The sequence below is a fragment of the Phodopus roborovskii genome, unplaced genomic scaffold (assembly GCF_943737965.1).
Source record: "Phodopus roborovskii unplaced genomic scaffold, PHOROB, whole genome shotgun sequence".
NCBI classification, from domain to species: domain Eukaryota; kingdom Metazoa; phylum Chordata; class Mammalia; order Rodentia; family Cricetidae; genus Phodopus; species Phodopus roborovskii.
The window spans coordinates 23,395,592-23,413,614 of NW_026126470.1; the positions used below are offsets into that span (position 1 = coordinate 23,395,592).

At 43.8% G+C, this 18,023-nt stretch overlaps 1 protein-coding gene across 1 annotated transcript in view; it reads right to left on the reverse strand.

The window, feature by feature from the left end:
* Positions 1 to 9,301, reverse strand: part of Adamts5 (ADAM metallopeptidase with thrombospondin type 1 motif 5) — a 37,118-nt gene extending 27,817 nt beyond the window's left edge. Inside the window, exon 1 of the mRNA XM_051191801.1 lies at positions 7,893 to 9,301. Coding sequence (XP_051047758.1) covers positions 7,893 to 8,993 — 1,101 coding nt within the window. The 5' untranslated portion in view covers positions 8,994 to 9,301. The remainder of the gene's footprint in view (positions 1 to 7,892) is intronic.
* Between the last annotated feature and the right edge of the window lie 8,722 nt (positions 9,302 to 18,023).

Sequence of the window (18,023 nt, forward strand, 5' to 3'; positions counted from 1 at the left end):
AGCCACAACTTTTGACATGTCCAATTTCTAGTAACCTTCTCTTTAAATGTTATTTAGTTATTAAATAGACAAAATCTTCTTGTGCATAATTATGAATTTCATTAAAACTCAGCGTATGTATTAACAACAAAAGAACAATATAGCATTCCCAAGTAAGCCACAAGTTGATAACCAACCCTGGAAACGAAGCTAAAATGTTAGTTTGGGAAAGAAGTGGTGTTTCTATTATAGCTCTCATCTGCTCACAATGTGTATCTCACAGTAGGGACTCTACCAATGTTTGCTTAATTAAACTGAATGGTGAAATACAGTCAGACTCAATGTAATGGTCCTCATATATCTTTATTATGCTGCCTGCTGGTGGACCTCAACAACCTTCGGGCATACAGGTGCAAGGTGGTATTCCTACACATCAGTATACAGACTGCCTGGCAACAGATACTCCTCACCCCTCTCTATTTTTCTGTATAGAAGTCCAACAATGTTGAGCAAGACTTAAAGGCTATACCCAATTCCCTTCTCTCATCCGTTTCCTTGTGCTACTTATATTGTGACTTTCGGCTGTGTTGGGCTACCCAGTGGCCAGCCACTATGTTATTACAGCTTTGGATAGTGGAACTGTCATGAAGAAACCTCTGAATCACAGCCCTAATGCCAGCAATATCTCCCACCCTGCAAGCTTCCCTGGGTATCCTTCCATGCCATCCAAGGAGATCCCAAACCAAAGCTGCTAAGAACAAATAAGCAGCTTTAAAAATCGAAATTTGAGTTGTCTTTTGCATAATAATGACTATTTGGGATAATAATATGGTACAACACAGTTTTAATTCCACCTTTCATCATTTTAGCAATTTTAAGACCAGATTCCTGGTCACGATTCAATCCTTATATACAGTAGGCTATTTTTACATACACACATGGTTTTAAACCAAGATTTGTGTTTATAATAATAATTTGGAGTTGATCATCTTCAAATAATCAAATCTAAGACTTGACTTCCACTCCTTGTATCACTAACCAGCTTGGAGCCAATGCATAAGGAAACGGCCTTCCTGTTCCCAATGGAGTGGAAACCGGAATCTTATTATCTCTGTTTACTGCTAATCAATTGCTCATTAGAGGCCATCAACCTCCCTTGTTTTCTTTGAATTGCATTAAATGCATTTGGCCTTTTGCCATGGAAATTGTGCATGAGACTAAATTATGAACAGAAGCACTTATATTTTTTTTAACCAGACTGATTAAGCCCCTTGACTACATTGCCACGCCATTATACATCCACAGCTGTAATTATAAACTGAAAACTTTCCATTTCTCTCATGCAATTTTGAACATTTTCAGTGCAGTTATGGTTTCACACTCAAGATGTATAAAGAACATTATAAGTCAAAGTGCTTTTTAAGGTGTAAAGACTATATATCAAATTATTAAAATAGCATTTTGCATCCATATTTTTGGCTTCTGGTGATCCCTTTACAACAGAACTTGCATGTTAGTTAGCCTTCAAGTTTATATGGTTTTTAAAATTCAGAGGAAGGGTAGGGATAATACTGTAGTGATCACATATTAATGTATACACATTATAGCATATATATTGGTCTGTATTCTAGAAATGGAAGTAGAGGACTCTAAAGAAGGCAGGTCAGCATCTATAAAAGAGGTAAGTGAATTGGAAGAGCTAATTAATGTCTGTTTAAACAATTATCCATCACAAGGCAAATTATTTAATTTTTCAGCAGTTGTTTTTTGTTTAGAATCAGTATCACATTATTATTGATTATTGAATGATGCAATGGAAAACTGAGTAAAATGTAAGTGTTCTGAAAGTATGAGGGGAGTTAACTGTGGTCCCATGGTATTGTGTTGGCAAAGCTATAGGAGAGAGACAATGGATTCTTCAAGATATCTCTCAGATCATCTTTAGAATCAAAAAGTTTCCACAAGGAAATCATTAGCCCTGTTACGGTCACAGAGACTGTGAATATGGGGACTTTGTGACTTTTCATGCCATTCAAAAATTCTAGTAGTACCTCAGACCTGTTTGTGTGGATAGAAATGTGATGAGGAGGCAGCAAAGCACACCCCCTAGAGCTTTAGTGCTCGGAGGAAAGCTTGGAAAGCATTCAAGTTTAGACCAGATGGGAAATGGAGCCAAGCACCCAGTGGCCATTGCTATCCAAGCAAAGAATATCACAAGAGTGGGAGAATTTCTCATCTTGATTGAAGGATTTTTTCTCATGTAGTAAGAAAAAAAATGCTGAGATAAGGAATTGGAAGAAACATAAAGTCTGGTAAGGGCAGACTTCCCAAGGGCAACAGTTTGAAGAAGAACCCTTTATACAGTATTGATTCCTGGTGAAGCCAACAGTAGTGTTCAGAGCAAGAGTAAGACATCACAATATTTGGGATGCCCACTCTTCTTTCCACACAGTTCTACTGACAACTCAACACAATGGACCCTGCCCTTCCTCAGGCCCTATCCTGGCAACTGTTGCCTGCATAGGTCATTCGTAGTTTGGTTCCCCAAACAATAAACTGAAATATTCTATCAACTAGAAAAGCTTAACTTACCCATATTTGTCTTTTTTCTTTCTTAACCCTTTCTTGACCCACACTTTTCAATCCTTAACATCACTGTGCCCACGGGGGCCACTAAGCCAATTAGCAAGGCTCATTTTATGGCACTCCTCGCTTATCTCCTCCACTACTGTTCTTTCTATTGATTTCCAATGCAATTGGTTTAGAGTACAAAATATGATAGCATGATGCTATGACCTGAGTATATCATCCCTTGAGTTCCTCAACCCAATTCCCAGTACTCCAGTGTGATTCTACTTAGAGAAAGGGACTATATATAACTTAACAAGGATGGCTCACATAATGCGGGCACTTCAGGACTCTTTCCTCCCCTCTCCTTTCTTTCCCTTGCTATCCCTTCTGTCTTCTTCCCCTGCCCTGCCTCCATTCTTTGATAGACGAGAAAGAGGAATGGCAGTGTAAATACACAGGAAGAAGAGGGACTCCTATAAACTAGGAAGCGATTTCTTATCCAAAGGCGTACCAGGAAGATATTTTATCTTAAAGTTTCCAGGATCCAGAACTGAGTGAGAATTTCTCTTTGTTGTTAGATCCGTCCCTCCTTTGCTATTTTGTTGTTGTAGCACTAGCAAACCAACACCTGCAATATACGATTTCTTCCTCCCCACCCCAGTAATCTAGCTGTTACTTGTTTCTTTAGCTAATCAATGATCATTCAACCCTCCTGTTTCTTGTCTTCTTATAGCACGTCCCTACACTTCAGCGATTCTCCATAGGGGCTGGGCCATGCATGGCGCGTGGAATCTTGGTGTGTCTGCTATGCTAATTCTTAGAAGGACATGTGTCTGGCTAGCACTGCCTTCTCCCAAACTGAATTCTACAACCTTATCTTACAACCACATCTACCAGAAGTTCTACTGGTGTACGCACTCAATATCATTGCTATATTTTCTGGAATAGATTTTCAGGATGTGGTTGAGTTTTTAAACCTCTGTATATCCCTGGCTATAAAGATAGTTGTTGATTGGGTATTTGAATAACTAGTCAGATTATCTGTGTTTCTCTTGAAATATATTTTCTGCCTGCAAAACAAAACAACATTATGGTTGCTGATTGTTTGATTGTTTAGGGATAAAATGATTCACACTAGGGATAGTACTTAAGAAATGCTCAATAACAGGTAGTCAATCAGTTTATCAAACAGGATTGGTCACATCAGTCCATCCATAAAAACCATGCAATTGTATATTTGCAATGAGACCTGTATATTTGTTATGAGACAATCTATTCTTTGTCCTGTTGTATAATATTGTTTTATGGCTCAAGTATTTCGATGTATTCCTCATAACTCTTTCGTGCATGCATGATAAGCTAGAGTTGCTGAATCTGTGACCACTCTCCACGTTTCTGGATTGTTACATCTCTTTTAAGGCTGATCTATAGTTGTAGTTTTTTGGCAATGGTCACTGTAAACTTAAAGTAGTATTGAACTCAAATATGTGACTGAATTAGTTGGTCCAGTCAGCATACCAAGGACCAAGTGCAACCCTTTCTCTCTTCCAAGGTTTTTGTCTCCTAGTGTCCACTTCTTGTCCAATGTAATAAGGAAGCAAATGGTAGAGGGAAAACGTCTGAGTCTTGGATCAAGCATTCCAAGATAGGCATGAGAAAAGAGGGGGTCTCGGGGGAACAAATTAGCTTATCAAACTCTGCTTTAGTAATTAATGAAAAGTAATGGACTTTTTATTGTAGTCTCTTAGCTGGTTCATATCCCACCCAATGATTTTAATCTATGCAATATTAAAGAGTTCATTGTTGTTGGTCAGATGTAGGGAGAGGCATGGGAAAGAGTTCCTGATTTTGACATCAACCAGGAAGATGTTTGTTTCTACAGAGGCATGAATGGTCTGGAAAACAAGCTCAAAATTGTCTTTAAAAATTCAACAAGGAAGAGAGTCACAATGAGAAGAGGGCTCGGAGAAGTGAAGCGTAAACCCCTGGGGGCTTGACTTCTAACGTTTGGTGGCAGAAGTAGTGTGGATTCCAGCAGGAATGCCATTGGCAATGAAAGTGGCTTTGTGCCAGAAAAATAGTGGGTGCTGTTTCTATAATTAGAACATTACTGAAGGCCAGTGCATAGCCCTGACAGGCAAGTGTGTTTGCTCAATAGCTGAATTATTAATACTCATCTGCTGACTGCTAGACACAACGTTCAAGGTGTTACTGACTAGCAAACAGGAGGGGAAGGCACTTCCTCACACATTTGCTTCACGCCTGAAAAACAAGCAATTTAGCAGAAGACATCTGGACACAAAATTTGAACAGAACTCAGAGCCCATCAAAACATGGATTTGATGGCTGAGCGTCTGTCTGGCTGCTAAGCAACACACATCTTACATTCAAAACAGAGTTGTAAAAATGGAATCCCCGTGCCAAATCTGGGTATTTCTCGCTGAAAAGAGCTATGAAAGTTATTTCTTTCATATGACCAGACTGAAAATACCTGACTTCCCTTAGACACCAGAGTCCTGATAGTCTCTCCTCTAGACTTCTTGGTTTTACACTTTTTGAAGCATTAGCCAGAGATCAACGCTGCATACTGAATACTTTCAAGTTAGTATTGCCCAGTATCAAAATACTTTCCCCAGCCACCTAAAAGTCCTCTTTTAGAATAATATATTCATAGTATCACTGTATCTCAAAGATTCGGTGCTTATGTGGTTAGATGGCTGTCAGAGATCACCCTCAAACTAAATGGCACTTGCTTTATTTAAGTATGGTTCTGCTTGGCAAGGAGTCCAGAGAGGGTCCCACTAAGTGTTTCCCATGTGCAAACCAGCTTGGAGAATCTTGTTGTGAGTCTTAGTAAAGTTAAGTTAGGGCTGGCAGGGTGGCTGGCTCAAGTGGGTAAAGACACTTGCCATAGAGCCTGAGAACCCGAGTTTATTTCCCCGGGGTTGACATGGTAGGTGGAAAGAACCAATTCCCAAAGTTGTCCTTCTTGACCCCTGCTTACATGCTCTGACACATGAGCTCCTCCATAAATAGAATGTAATTAAGGATTTTTAAATTAAAAACAACTTAGAGAATGAATTTATTTCTATCTTGCATTTTTGTCTGGTTAAAATTCGGTGATGCATTTTCCAGTCTGGAAAACAGTGATTGTCAATTACCCAAGTACAAAGCCAACCCAAAAACTCAATAGACATTACTGGGAATCATGGATCATTTCCTTTTAGCTGGGAAATAATTGAGAAAAGTATGTGGAAGGGTGCAAATAGTGAGAGGTCTTCAAGTTAATTTTAGAATTATAAATTATGTTTTTGTATTAAAACTGAAAGAAAAGTATTATGATGATTGGCAATACACGCCTTTTGGTGTGGTCTGTCTACAAAAGTATTTTTCCCCTTTCTTCAGGGAACCTCCTTCTATAAACTCTCCCAAGCCTTTCTTGGCAGGCACTGGTGATATAGCAACACAAGGAAACACAGACATGGAAAGTTGCTTATGAAAAAGAAAAAAAAAAAAAAGTCTTGGAAACCAAGTGAGAAAGGGATAGTTTTACGGCAGAACTTCACAGGGCAGTCTACAAAGCAAATGTTCTACCGTTTCAAAGACTAACACTGGGCAAAGGAATTAAGGAATGGCTTCCGGAATATCTCTTAATGACACGGAAGTTTTTCCATTGTACACAAGGCTGTGGCGCCCACCTCTCTCTGAATGCTGCCTTTGGTGTCTTTGTTTGCATGTGGGTTACATTTATGTCCACCCCCACAGACTTTGGGGTTTTCTCTCTGCTGAATTTGTTAATGCTTTGTCCTTCATACATGGGTGCCTTAGTAAAAACTAGAAAAAATTAAGTAACAGAACTGTGCCACCCTGAATTCTCTGCCATGAATTTTCTATCCTCTTTTTCTATCTATGCTCTTTTGTTATGATTTGCAGTTTTACACAGTGAAACGGTTTGTAGTTGCACCGTGTGTGCTGGACCGATCTCATAAACCTAGAATGGATTTTAAACATCAGTCTCTCCAGGCATGTGAGAGGCACAAGTTAGGCAGAGAAGTCTATTTTGTCAATGGATTAGGCTTAAATCGGAGACTTATAGCCCATCAAAATGCTAGGAATAGGAAGGACAGCTGGCCGCTCATCCTGAATGGGGGCTGTATATAGCACACTCCAGGGTCCAAGTGTCACAGGGTTGGGGGAGGGGGAGGACTGTGACAGCCAGGCATGTGAGACAAAGTGCTGACTTCTGAGATTGCGGTGATCATGGCAGTCATACATACACTGAAGCTATGATCCTCTGTGGAATGCACACACACACGCACGCACACACACACACACACACACACACACACACACACACACACACGCCTGTGCATACACACAATAGAATGGATGCTGCCAACCAAGCCAGCTTTGTGAATGTGAACCCTGGGGCTCACAACCACCAGCAAGGCCGGACTTTCTGTCTGAAATATCTCACTAACTTGGTGGTCTGGTCACTGTGTAAATAGATCCATTCCTCCCAGAATGTCTGGGTTTATAATGACCCATCTCTTCCTTCTCTGTAACCATCTTCCTTAACGTGGGGGAAGTCCTTGGAAAACACTCTTTCCCCACATCCTGAAGCTCTGCCCAGAGCTTCAGAAACATCCATCCAAAACCCAAACCTTCCAACTGGATGTGACCCTTGTTTGGCAGCTGGGTTGGAGGGTGGTGCTTCTGATGTGCTAGTAGGTCTTATTCAAGGACCTTAGGGGTTGTCCTCTCATCTGATTGGACTTCTGCATCCTCTGGGCCCTCCCACATTCCTTCCTTCTCAGCAACTCAGATTCCAAGGTGGACACGTCAGAAGCCCATTTGGAAGCCACATTCGAAAATGAGTCCTTTGGAAAGGGCCAGTGTTGCAGAAGGGTTCGCATAAGGACATTTACAAGGGAGGTCATCAATCTGATAAAAGCGACTGGCCAACTTTCAAGTCCTTCCCATTAAGTTGGACAAATAGTATTTTTTGTCTCCGCTGGGAAGTACAAATCACGATTGCTCTTTAACTGTTCGCCTTCCTTAAGCGCGAACCTGTCTACTTATGCTCATACACCATACTGTTCTGTCTGCCTGGATGGCATCTAGTCTTGTTGAATGTTGCTCTCCTAAGCAGGTCTCCTCATTTAAAGCAGGGATTACTACAGAGGCTAATCGGAGCACCTGGATGGGGCTAGAGGCTGAGTTTCCTGCAAGATGCAGTTAAGCAAATCTATATTGAGTGCCAGAAGCAGAGTCACCAGCGAGAGCATCCCTTTGCACCTGGCTCCATATCCCAGAGCTGGGTCCCCACCCACTGCACCTACCTCTCGGGTGAACAGGATAGCTGCATCGTAGTGTTCCTCATGATCATCCCCTAGCTGGTTGTGTTGGTGCTGCCACTTGCAAAAGTTCTTGAGGGTCGTGGCGGCATTCTTGCTCACCTCCAGACTCTTGTCCTTGTCGGCCAGAACTACCACCTTCACCACAGCCAGGCGGATATGGTTCTCAATGCTAGCGTGACTGTACAGGCGGTTGGCAATGGAGGCTAGGGTCAGCAGGTAATGTTGCAGGCCCCTGCCATACATCCTCGCCATGGAGGAGTCAGCCACCAAAAGGAGCTCCACTTGGCGGGCTCTAGAGATAGAACGGCGCCTCCGTCTCCACCAAGTCTGGGGTCCTGCATCCCCAGCTGGTGAGAAGGCTGACTGGTCCAAGAGCTGCGGAGCCAGAGCTGCGCGTCTCCTGGAACTACTGTGCACCGAGGGGCGCTCTTGAGGCCTAGGCGGGGACGCGGGAGTCTCACAGCTGGCGCGTGGCGGCAGGGCTTCGAAGCTGAAGCCCTCACGGGTGTAGATGTGCAGAACGCGCGAAGATCCATCCCCGTACACTCGTCCGGCCTCGGCCTCGGCCCGGGATCCACGCAGGAGGGGCTTCAGAGTGTAGCGCGCGTGCTTGACAGCGAAGAAGCCATCGAGACCCCCGCAGAGGTCAAAGACAGCTAGGGATCTTGGGCTGCCATCCACCGTGCCCCGGTAGAAGCAGTGACCCCGGTGGCTAGATGATGCACTCAGCCCGCCTCCTGCAGTAAGGATGCCACCAGCGGTACCCACTGAGTCATCCCTCTCCAAATCCAGCAGGAACCTCCTGCTGCCGGCATAGACAAGGTAGCCCACCTTGCCACCGCCAGAGTAGAGCTGGTCTATATTCTGCACCAGCCCGCTGCTCCTGCGCTGCTTGGCCAGGAGATTCGGATGGTCCAGCTCCTGCGTCTCCTCCCCCTGCAGCTGCCCGGGCTGGGCGGCCGCTGCAGCAGCCCGAAGCTGTCCTGTTCTATCCTGGGCAGGTGCCCTGGTGGGGTTGTCAGCAGTCAGGGACAGGCAGGACGCACACATCAGCAGCAGCAGGGACGCCCACTGGAGCCGCATAGTGCGCTGCCCACCGGGAGGGGCTGCGCAATTGAATCTAGCGGGATGTTTGCTATTTGCTATGGAAGTTTCAGGGGCGGGGGTGGGGGACTCGGCCTCCCACCCACCCACCTACACACTGTCTACACACTTGCATGCAAGGTTGAGTCAAGTGTCCGGGGGATGGTTGGGCTAACCCGCCGCAGACCGCCAGCCTGTCCTGGCCACGGTGCCAGCGTGCGAACTTTTTCTTTGTTGGTTTGGAAAATGTTTGGAATTGTGCTCCGAGAGACTGAGAAAGAAAAATTAAAAGGGGGCGGGGGAGAGGGAAGGGGAGCAAAAAGCAAAAGCCAGGCGGTGGTGCGCTACCAAATATGAAAAAGGAGAGAAGCCCAATGCAGACAAGATTGTTGCACGAACCGATCAAAACAAATGAGAAAGGAGAGGAAGGAGGGCGACCGCGCTCCCCGCCCGCAACTGGTGCGCGTCGGCTCCCGCCCCCTTGAAGCCTCGGGCTCCTCGGCTGTGGAGCTTCCAAGCTCCGACCCCACTTCCTTTCTTATTCCGTGGGCTTCCTCGGCTCTGCTGGAACCCGGTGGCGGGGGGGGGGGGGAAGAGACGGGGGAAAAAGCCCTAAAATGTTTAAAATCAAAAAGCAGGAGACGGCCTGCGGCGAGCCAGTCAGGCGGCGAGACCCGGACCCTTCCGCTGCCGCGTCCTCCAGCCCGCGGTCATCCCCAGTCTGCTGCTGCGGGCGCGGAGAGCGGCTCCAGCCCTGTGAAGATGCGAGGAGGTGGGACAATGAATTTATAGCAGCGTGCCATCCTGCAATGGCAATTTCAACAATTCGTCACTGCACACTGCCTCTTAAAGGGAGAGCTTCCCCCACCACTCCCACCCTTCCCGGTCCGCGCCTAATCCGATGGGGGAGGGCGCAGGGAGAGGAGGAGGGTGATCGAGGAAAGGGAGGCCAGGAAGGCAGAAGGGACCAGGATCTGGCAAGGTGGAAGCAGGGAGAAAGGAGGGAGAGAGGGGGAGAGGGGGAGGAAAAAAATTATTTGGGCAGGAAAACAAGGAAATTTCCTTGGCCCCATTTAAAGACACAGCAACTCCGGGTCCGTGTGATATTTCACAACCAATCGGGGTTGGCTAACCTCGGCTTACCTCATCTTCTGAAGGGGTGTTTGGGTGTTTTAAAAGTCTCCCTGCCTCCTTTCCCATGCTGCGGGAAATGAAGTTCTTGTCTCCTTCTGCAGGCTGGTGCGCTCTGACCTTGAAGACCTGGCAAAAGCATCCACCAGCCAGGGCTTCCAGCCGCCGGTGCATCCCCCAAGTCCCGCGCTCTCTTCCCTGGGTCCCTCCAGCGGGTCCGGTAGCTGATTTCCAACCTCATCTCCTAGTTTGTTCAAGCTCCAACACTTGCTGACTTCAGGCTGTGGGTGACTAACTTCTCCCGGCCACTAGCCGCGGGTGCTTCCTGGCGAGTCTCTGGGCCGGCAGTGCTGTGGTGACCCCAACAGGGGCCTGGGAAGTCCTTGGCTTTGTGTATAAATGGCGGTGCTCCCAGCTCTCCCCAGTGCATAGCTGTACAGTGCCCACAACTTGCCAGTTATTCCAGCCGCTGAAATTTTTGGAACTGTAGACGCTCAGGGTGGAAAAAGAGTTAACTGTTGAAGGAAATCCTGCATTTCCCCCTCCCCCCCCTCGAACTTTGAAATTTTGGGCTCACACTTTCCCTGCTTCCTTCTTAAAAGGTAATTAAAAGGCAAACACTCCTTTGTTTACTTTCTGTGTCTCTCCTAAGTCAGCCTCTCATCGACAGCTGCCCCCTCCCCCGCCCATTTTCTAAAGCTCCTATTAGGATGAAAGAATGCTTCAGGGGAGGCAGGTTGGTGGTCATTAGTAGGCAGGTGGCATGGTCCCTGCTACTCAGTTTCTCCGTCCTTTGTTTCCTCTAATTATCAATTCTAAGCAGGCAAAAGGAAAACCCAGTGACTTTTCCACATCAAGCCAATATGTACCAGGTCCACTGTTAGTCCCTGCACACACCCGTAAAACTTACACGTTTCTGCCCTTTCTAATTTCACTGCTTCAGAGCATAACCAGGGTACTTACACAGCTCTCCTAAAGTATCCATTCCCAGGGAAGGCACCGTGAGCCCCAAGGCCAGAGAAGGCAAAACAACAACAGTTACAGTAAAAGAGGACATGCATTTGTGAGAGAAAAGGTGTGAGTGTGTGTGTGTGTGTGTGTGTGTGTGTGTGTGTGCACGCGCGCGCACTGTGAGGAGCTGGAGAGAAAAGAGAGAAGGGAGAAATGGTGTGATTATACTCCAATTTTTAAAATTATTAAAAACAGGACAAAAGGACTTTCAAGCTGTGATGACCATCTTGCTTATGTGTGGCATGACCCTGTTGGCTGGGACACAAAGAAACCCAGTTCTGATATCTGGCTCTCACTCAGTGCTGTGACTAAACACCTACCAAGTAGCGCCTTATGGGAGGGGAGGGGAGATTCATTTTGGCTCACAGTGAGAGGGGATATAGTCCATTCTGATAGGATCCCACCTAGCAACACTTTCACAAGCAGGGAGAGGATTGTCTCCAGGTGCTGTTAGATCCTGTCAATATTAACCAGCACTGAAGGTAGAGGATTATGGAGGTGCCAGGAACACCTAGTAGCCTTGATGGATCCTGAAATATATCAGGACCTAGAGTAGGCTCCTGCTGAAAGCATTTGCATTGCAGTCCATCAAATGCTATGGTTTTCTGTAGCCATCACTACCAGGTAATGGGCAGGCATTGAAGGCTAAGAATGGAGGTCCAAAAATCTTCTCCATCTCCCGGTAGCTTTCAGTTTTATGAGAACAATGGAAGATTACCTAGTGCCTGTGTATTCAGTAGTAGTAGTGGGAATGAGAATGGCTTCCATCAATTCATAATGCTTCTTCTCCAGTTGCTGGAACCGTTTGGGAAGGGTTAGGGGGTATATTTGAGGAGGTGCATCACTTGGAGGAAGTTCTGAAGCTTCCCAGGGTTCTCTCTCTGCTCCCAACTCTGGAATAAAGATGCCAGCACTCAGCTGTTCCTTCCATCATGGACACGAACCCTCTGAAGTCCTAAGCCCAATTAAATTTCCTCCTCCTCTTCTATTTCTCCCTGATCAGGTTGTTTTGTCAAAACAATTGAAAAGTAACTAAGACATAAACTTTATTTCTTTTATATCACTTTCAGGAAAAAAAATCCTGTAGTTGGCATCAGAGTCTCCAAAATGACTTTTATTTGGATTATGTAACTGGTTCATCATGTGTGTTTCAAAGGATCATTTGTAAGATATGCATTTCAGGTGATGCTAGGCTAAGGCTATCAACCACACTTGTTTTCTTTTGCAGTCAGTTTTCTCATGCAGTTTAAAGAAATTGAAGACAATTGACTTTGTCTTCACTGAAGCCTTTGTGATCTCATGAAAACATTGCTCTTCTAACAGGATTCCTGAATCTGAATTCCAAGCCTTCAATTCTGATAAATGGATGGCATTGGAATGCACACAAAATAACCAAATGTTTGGAAATATGTTAAGAGTTTCAAAAAGGAAGCATGAAATAGTAAATATTTATTGGACATATTGTCCCAGGGAAAAGGGTAGATAGATATAATGAATAAATTCTTACTGAAGAAATTTTATTATTTTTTTCATATTTTACATATCAATTCCAGTTCCCTCTCCCTCCCATCCTCCCATGTCAGAGGTCCCTTAGACTGCTCAGGCCTTCTAACTGAGACCCAATATAGGGGGTCTGGGTCAGTCCAATGCTGGTTTCCCAGCTCTCTGTCTGGGGTCCCTGAGCTCCCCCTTGTTCAGGTCAGCTGTTTCTGTGGGTTTCTGCAGCCTGGTCTTGACCCCTTTTCTTATCAATCTTCCCTCTCAGCAATTGGATTCCAGGAGTTCAGCTCAGTGTTTATCTGTGGGTGTCTGCCTCTGTTTTCATCAGCTACTAGAAGAAGGCTTTAGGATGGCATATAAGGTAGTCATCAATCTCATTATCAGGGAAAGACATTTAAGGTAGCCTCTCCACTATTGTTCAGATTGTTAGTTGGGGTCATCCTTGTAGATCTCTGAACATTTTCTGACTCCCTCTATTATGGTATCTCTTTTCTTGCTCTCATCTATTCATCCCCTGACTCAATCTTCCTGGTCCCTCAAGTTTTCCTCTCCCCTCCTCTTTACTCCTTCTCTTTATCCTAACTCCTTCTCCACTCACTGCCCCCTCCACATCTCCCAATATGCCCAGTAGATCTTGTCACTTTCCTCTTCTGTGGGGGAACTTGTATGTCTCTCTTAAGGTCCTCCTTGTATCCTAGCTTCTCTAGCAGTGAGAATTGTAGGCTGGTGATCCTTTGCTCTATGTCTAAAATCCATGTATGAGTGAGTACATATCATGTTCATCCTTTTGTTACTGGGTTGACTGGGTTACCTCACTCAGGATGGTTTCTTCTCTCGTCCCATCCATTTGCCTTTGGATTTCAAGATTCCATTGTTTTTTTCCCACTGAGTAGTATTCCATTGTATAAATGTCCTTTTCTGCTTTATCATTCTTCAGTTGAGGGGCATCTAGGTTGTTTCCAGGTTCTAGCTATTACAAATAATGCTGCTATGAACATAGATGTCTTTGTTGCATGGATGTGGATCATTTGGGTATATACCAAAGAGGGGGATTGCCAGATCCTGTGGTAGACTGATTTCCATTTTCCTGAGGAATCAACATACTGATCTCCAAAATGGCTGCACAAGTTTGCACTCCCACCAGCAGTGGAGGAGTGTTCCCTTCTTTCCATATCCTCTCCAGCATAAACTGTCATTGGTGTTTTTGATTTAGCCATTCTGACAGGAGTAAGATGGTATCTCAGTAAAACAGACACTGAGATCGACAATTAATAAATGAGACCTCCTCAAACTGAGACACTTTTATAAGGCAAAAGACACTGTCAATAAGACAAAATGGCAGCCCACAGAGTAGGAAAAGATCTTCACCAATCCCACATCTGACTGAGGGCTGATATCCAAAATATACAAAGAACTCAAGAAGCTAGCTACCAAGACACCAAATAATCCAATTAAAAAGTAGGATACAGAACCAAATAGAGAATTCTCAATAGAGAATCCAAAATGGCTGAAAGACACTTAAGAAAGAAATTTTTTTCTTGGGTATATTTTCTGTGGAAGATGCACATACACTGTAGAAAGTTAATTGATTACTATTTGAAACAAAGATATTGAACCAGTGAGCCAGCATTAGCTAAGATGTTCCATAACAAAAATTAACCTATATTAATTCACAGAAGAAATTTTCACTAGGTACAAGTATCAGTTTTACAATAGGAAGAGAAAATACACTATCTGCCACATTTAAATGGAGCCATCTATTACTTTATTGCTCTAACAGCTATTTTGTGCATAACCAATGAGATTTTTTAGTTACATTTGTTGAATATATGATCCCGAGTCACTGATACATACATACGATTTTTCCAAAGAAAGATTTTTCTACAGTAGGATACTACTACAAGTTCAAATTTATCATGGGAGCTGTGTAAGGCCTCCAGGCCCAAAATGACTCACCTGTGTATCAAAAGCCTACTGGCTCTCCCCAAACTGAAATCTCCTCTCTTAATTATGCCCAATCCACAACACCTCTTAAAACCTACACAGCTTAAGAAAAGACATGTCAAGGTGCAAAGCACTTTGCCTTGTGAGACTCTCTGGGGACTTGTGAAGTTGAACAAGGCATCATTGATGTCTTCAAGGAATTCACAGGCTCAAAGTTCGAGCCAAATCGACAGGCACTTGGACTCCAAACTGAAAAATACAAATGTAGAGGGGAAGAGAGTAACACCTCCAGGTGCTCCACACTCCCTGTTTCCAGCGTGGTGCGCTCCACAGACTTTGGATCCCGGGTAAGTAGTGTTTTCTCAAATTTCCATTTGCTAAAGTGTCAAATCCTCACCTCTACCCCAACTATGGTTTTAATGGTGAGAGGGAGGAAATACCTGAGAGTAAAGTATTCCCCTCTAGCCAAGCACCTGTTTTTTTACCTCCCACATGGAGGCATGACAGCTTCTCCACTCTGTTTTGCTTTTCCACATCAAGACTCCCTACCCCAGGCCCTGCTGCACTTGGAACCACTCCCTTGATTGATGCAGGGAGCACAGATGCAGGGAGCAAGAATGAAGGGAATGTTTTGCTGCATGACCAATTTTTAAATGACTTGAAGTGAGCCTCTTCCTCCTGTGTCCCTTTGGTTTGCAACATTCTAGCTCTTAGAAGTTGCAGTTCAAAACCAAAGTTATGGCAGTAGGGCAATGAGTATATACGCTCTCCTAGCCTTGCACAAGCCCGGAGTCTGCAGAGGGGTTTTAGAGAATATGCTGTGGAATAATGCCCGTTTCTTCATTGTCCACCCTTGCCATCTCTTGTATACCACAGGACAGATATGCATCTGATGACTAGTGTAGTCCCACAGTTTCACATGAAGAATGTATTTAATACATGTTGCCATGCATACACTTATAGACACACCCACCACAACTCATGGTCTCCTCTAGACTGCACTGATATAAGGTCCTGCTCAGAACTCGGATAAATATAAGAGCACTCGTAACCCACTCTTTGTCCCTTTCAATGACAATATTCTTGAGACATGGTTTGGAGAGTTTCTTTTCTTAGCAAGGAATTTACTTCATGCCTGATAGAATTCAAATTCATTTTCTCTGCTATCTGAATAGGATATATCATAGAACAATCTTTCTGTTGTGATTGATCGAAGTGTTTTCAAGTCAGTCTTACCTAACGTTAAAAAGTACATTTTTAGAAAAGCTAGATTTTTATTTCCTTATACACAGGAATTTTATACTGTATGAAACTCTGAATGAAAAGTGCAGACACATATTGCTCAAGACATGCAGGTGTTATCTCTAAAGAAAACAAGCAAGTCATTTTTAAAATACTTACCAAGTTTAAAATGTTGTTTTAACTTTTCTCACATAATTACGCATATATTACTTGCTTTTATGGGTTACCCAAATTGTTTTCTTTCTCTTTATTTTTCAGGAATTTTCTAAAAAATCAGGCCTTACTGGAAATACATGGGAAACCAGGAATTTCCCACCCAGAGTAATTCAAAACATTTGAGGTTTCCTTCTTTTTTCCTTTTCTTTCTCCTTCATGACTTCAGTTCCCACAATGTACTTCCAAGTACCAATGAACAGAAGTTGTATATGTACATGGGATTGTAATTGCTGATGTATATGGGACCATTCCTAGTGATGGAAGAAGAAGTTGAAGACAGTCCAAAACACAGCTGATGATCATCAATTGTCTATTCACCCAGAGATTGTAGAGAAATAGAAGAAGAAGCTGCCTAGTCAATGTGCAGGCCCTATAAATTGCTTAAGTGGTCAGTGTAAAATGTATACCGCCTCTCTTACTTAGGATGGTGAGTGGACATCCTCATGTCTCCCTAGTGTACATATCTCTTACATGATCATCAGGTTACGCTGTTCTATGAGAACCTGGGAAAGATATAGCAGCTTTTAGTCAATATGTTTTATTTTAGGGATGCCATTTCTTTCCTCATCTTGACTTCCAAACTCCCCAGTCATACTGAGAAGGAGGAAGTGATAATGCACTCCTACTTATCAAATAAAACATCTGGCCTAGGTTAAGAAAAGACAAAGGTCCATTATCATCTCTTCACCCTTTCCCCTCCTACTGGCCATACATGCCTCTGTTGGAAGCTCCCTAATTTTATTTATTAGCTGAAGCATCCCAGGATCCCAACATATTTGCTACTTCTGACCTTTGAAAATGTGAAAAGAAGGTCAGCAGAAACAGTCCCTGCTTGATTAGCATCTTAGGGAGCTAATGCTTGTTAGTGGTTTTCCATAAAGCCTACCTCTTGCCTTACTGATTCTCTGTTCTCCTTCCAGAACCTTCTTTGCAACTGCATGCACTGTTGCCAGCCAATGTTAGGAATGAAACCAGGTTTCCTAGCCCTTCAGATGGATGGGGCATCAAAAGGAAGTGGCAGTTGAGCTGTCTCTGCTGGTTCTATTGCCAAGTCCAAAAGTATCCTGTAAGAATATCCATACATCTGTGCACAAAGTTCACTGGATCCTTGATGACCCTGCTAGTTTGGGTCCAAATGGTCCCGGTACCTATCTTTAACGAAGGAGTCTGTAGAACTAATTACTAACAGTGGGTTATGTGATACTTTATTCCTGTTTATCTAACTTCTGTTGTGTCTTCAGCTCAGACACGCTTCTACCTGACACATACAATTAAATGTATAACTGTTTCAGGTACCTAAAACCTTAGTAGATGACTTACATTATTTTAGAGAATGGTACAGTTGAGACCAGAGGAATTGGAAATGTTAACGGAAGAAAACTAGCCATTGTGAGGTTCAGAAAGCCTCTCATGTGGAACCACAGCTGAACTTGACAAAAATTTTCAGAGAATACATAAATAACTTTCAAAAATGCCAGAGGATTAAAGGACAAACATACCCACCAGAGTGTCTCCTAGCTTCCAGAGAATCACTTTACAATATCTTTAGACTATTGAGGTTTTTTTTTTTTTCTGAACTCTGTTACTTTACGTTTTGTTAGACCATTAAGGCTGAATCAGTCCTACACAAAGTAAAAATCCTGTAGGTTAAAAATTGGTTTGACGTTGGCTCTTGGTTGGTTTCTCTCTGTCTTCCTTCTAACTTTTTTCTCTCTCCTTCCTTTCCTCCCTCTTTTCCTTCTTCCTTCTCTTTGCCTCCTTCCCCCTCCTCTGTCTTTCTTCTTCCCCTCTGCGCTGCCTCTCATACACTGTTTCAGTCTCTACCTCTCTCTCACTCTACCTTTTGCTCCCTTAGCATCCTCTCTCTGCCTCTCTCCTTTCCCATCGTCACTGGAATGCGTGGGAGTAATGAAACAACCTGCATTAACAATTCCCAACAGTTACGCATTTAGGTACTTATTGATATTTCTTACCCCATTTCTTTAC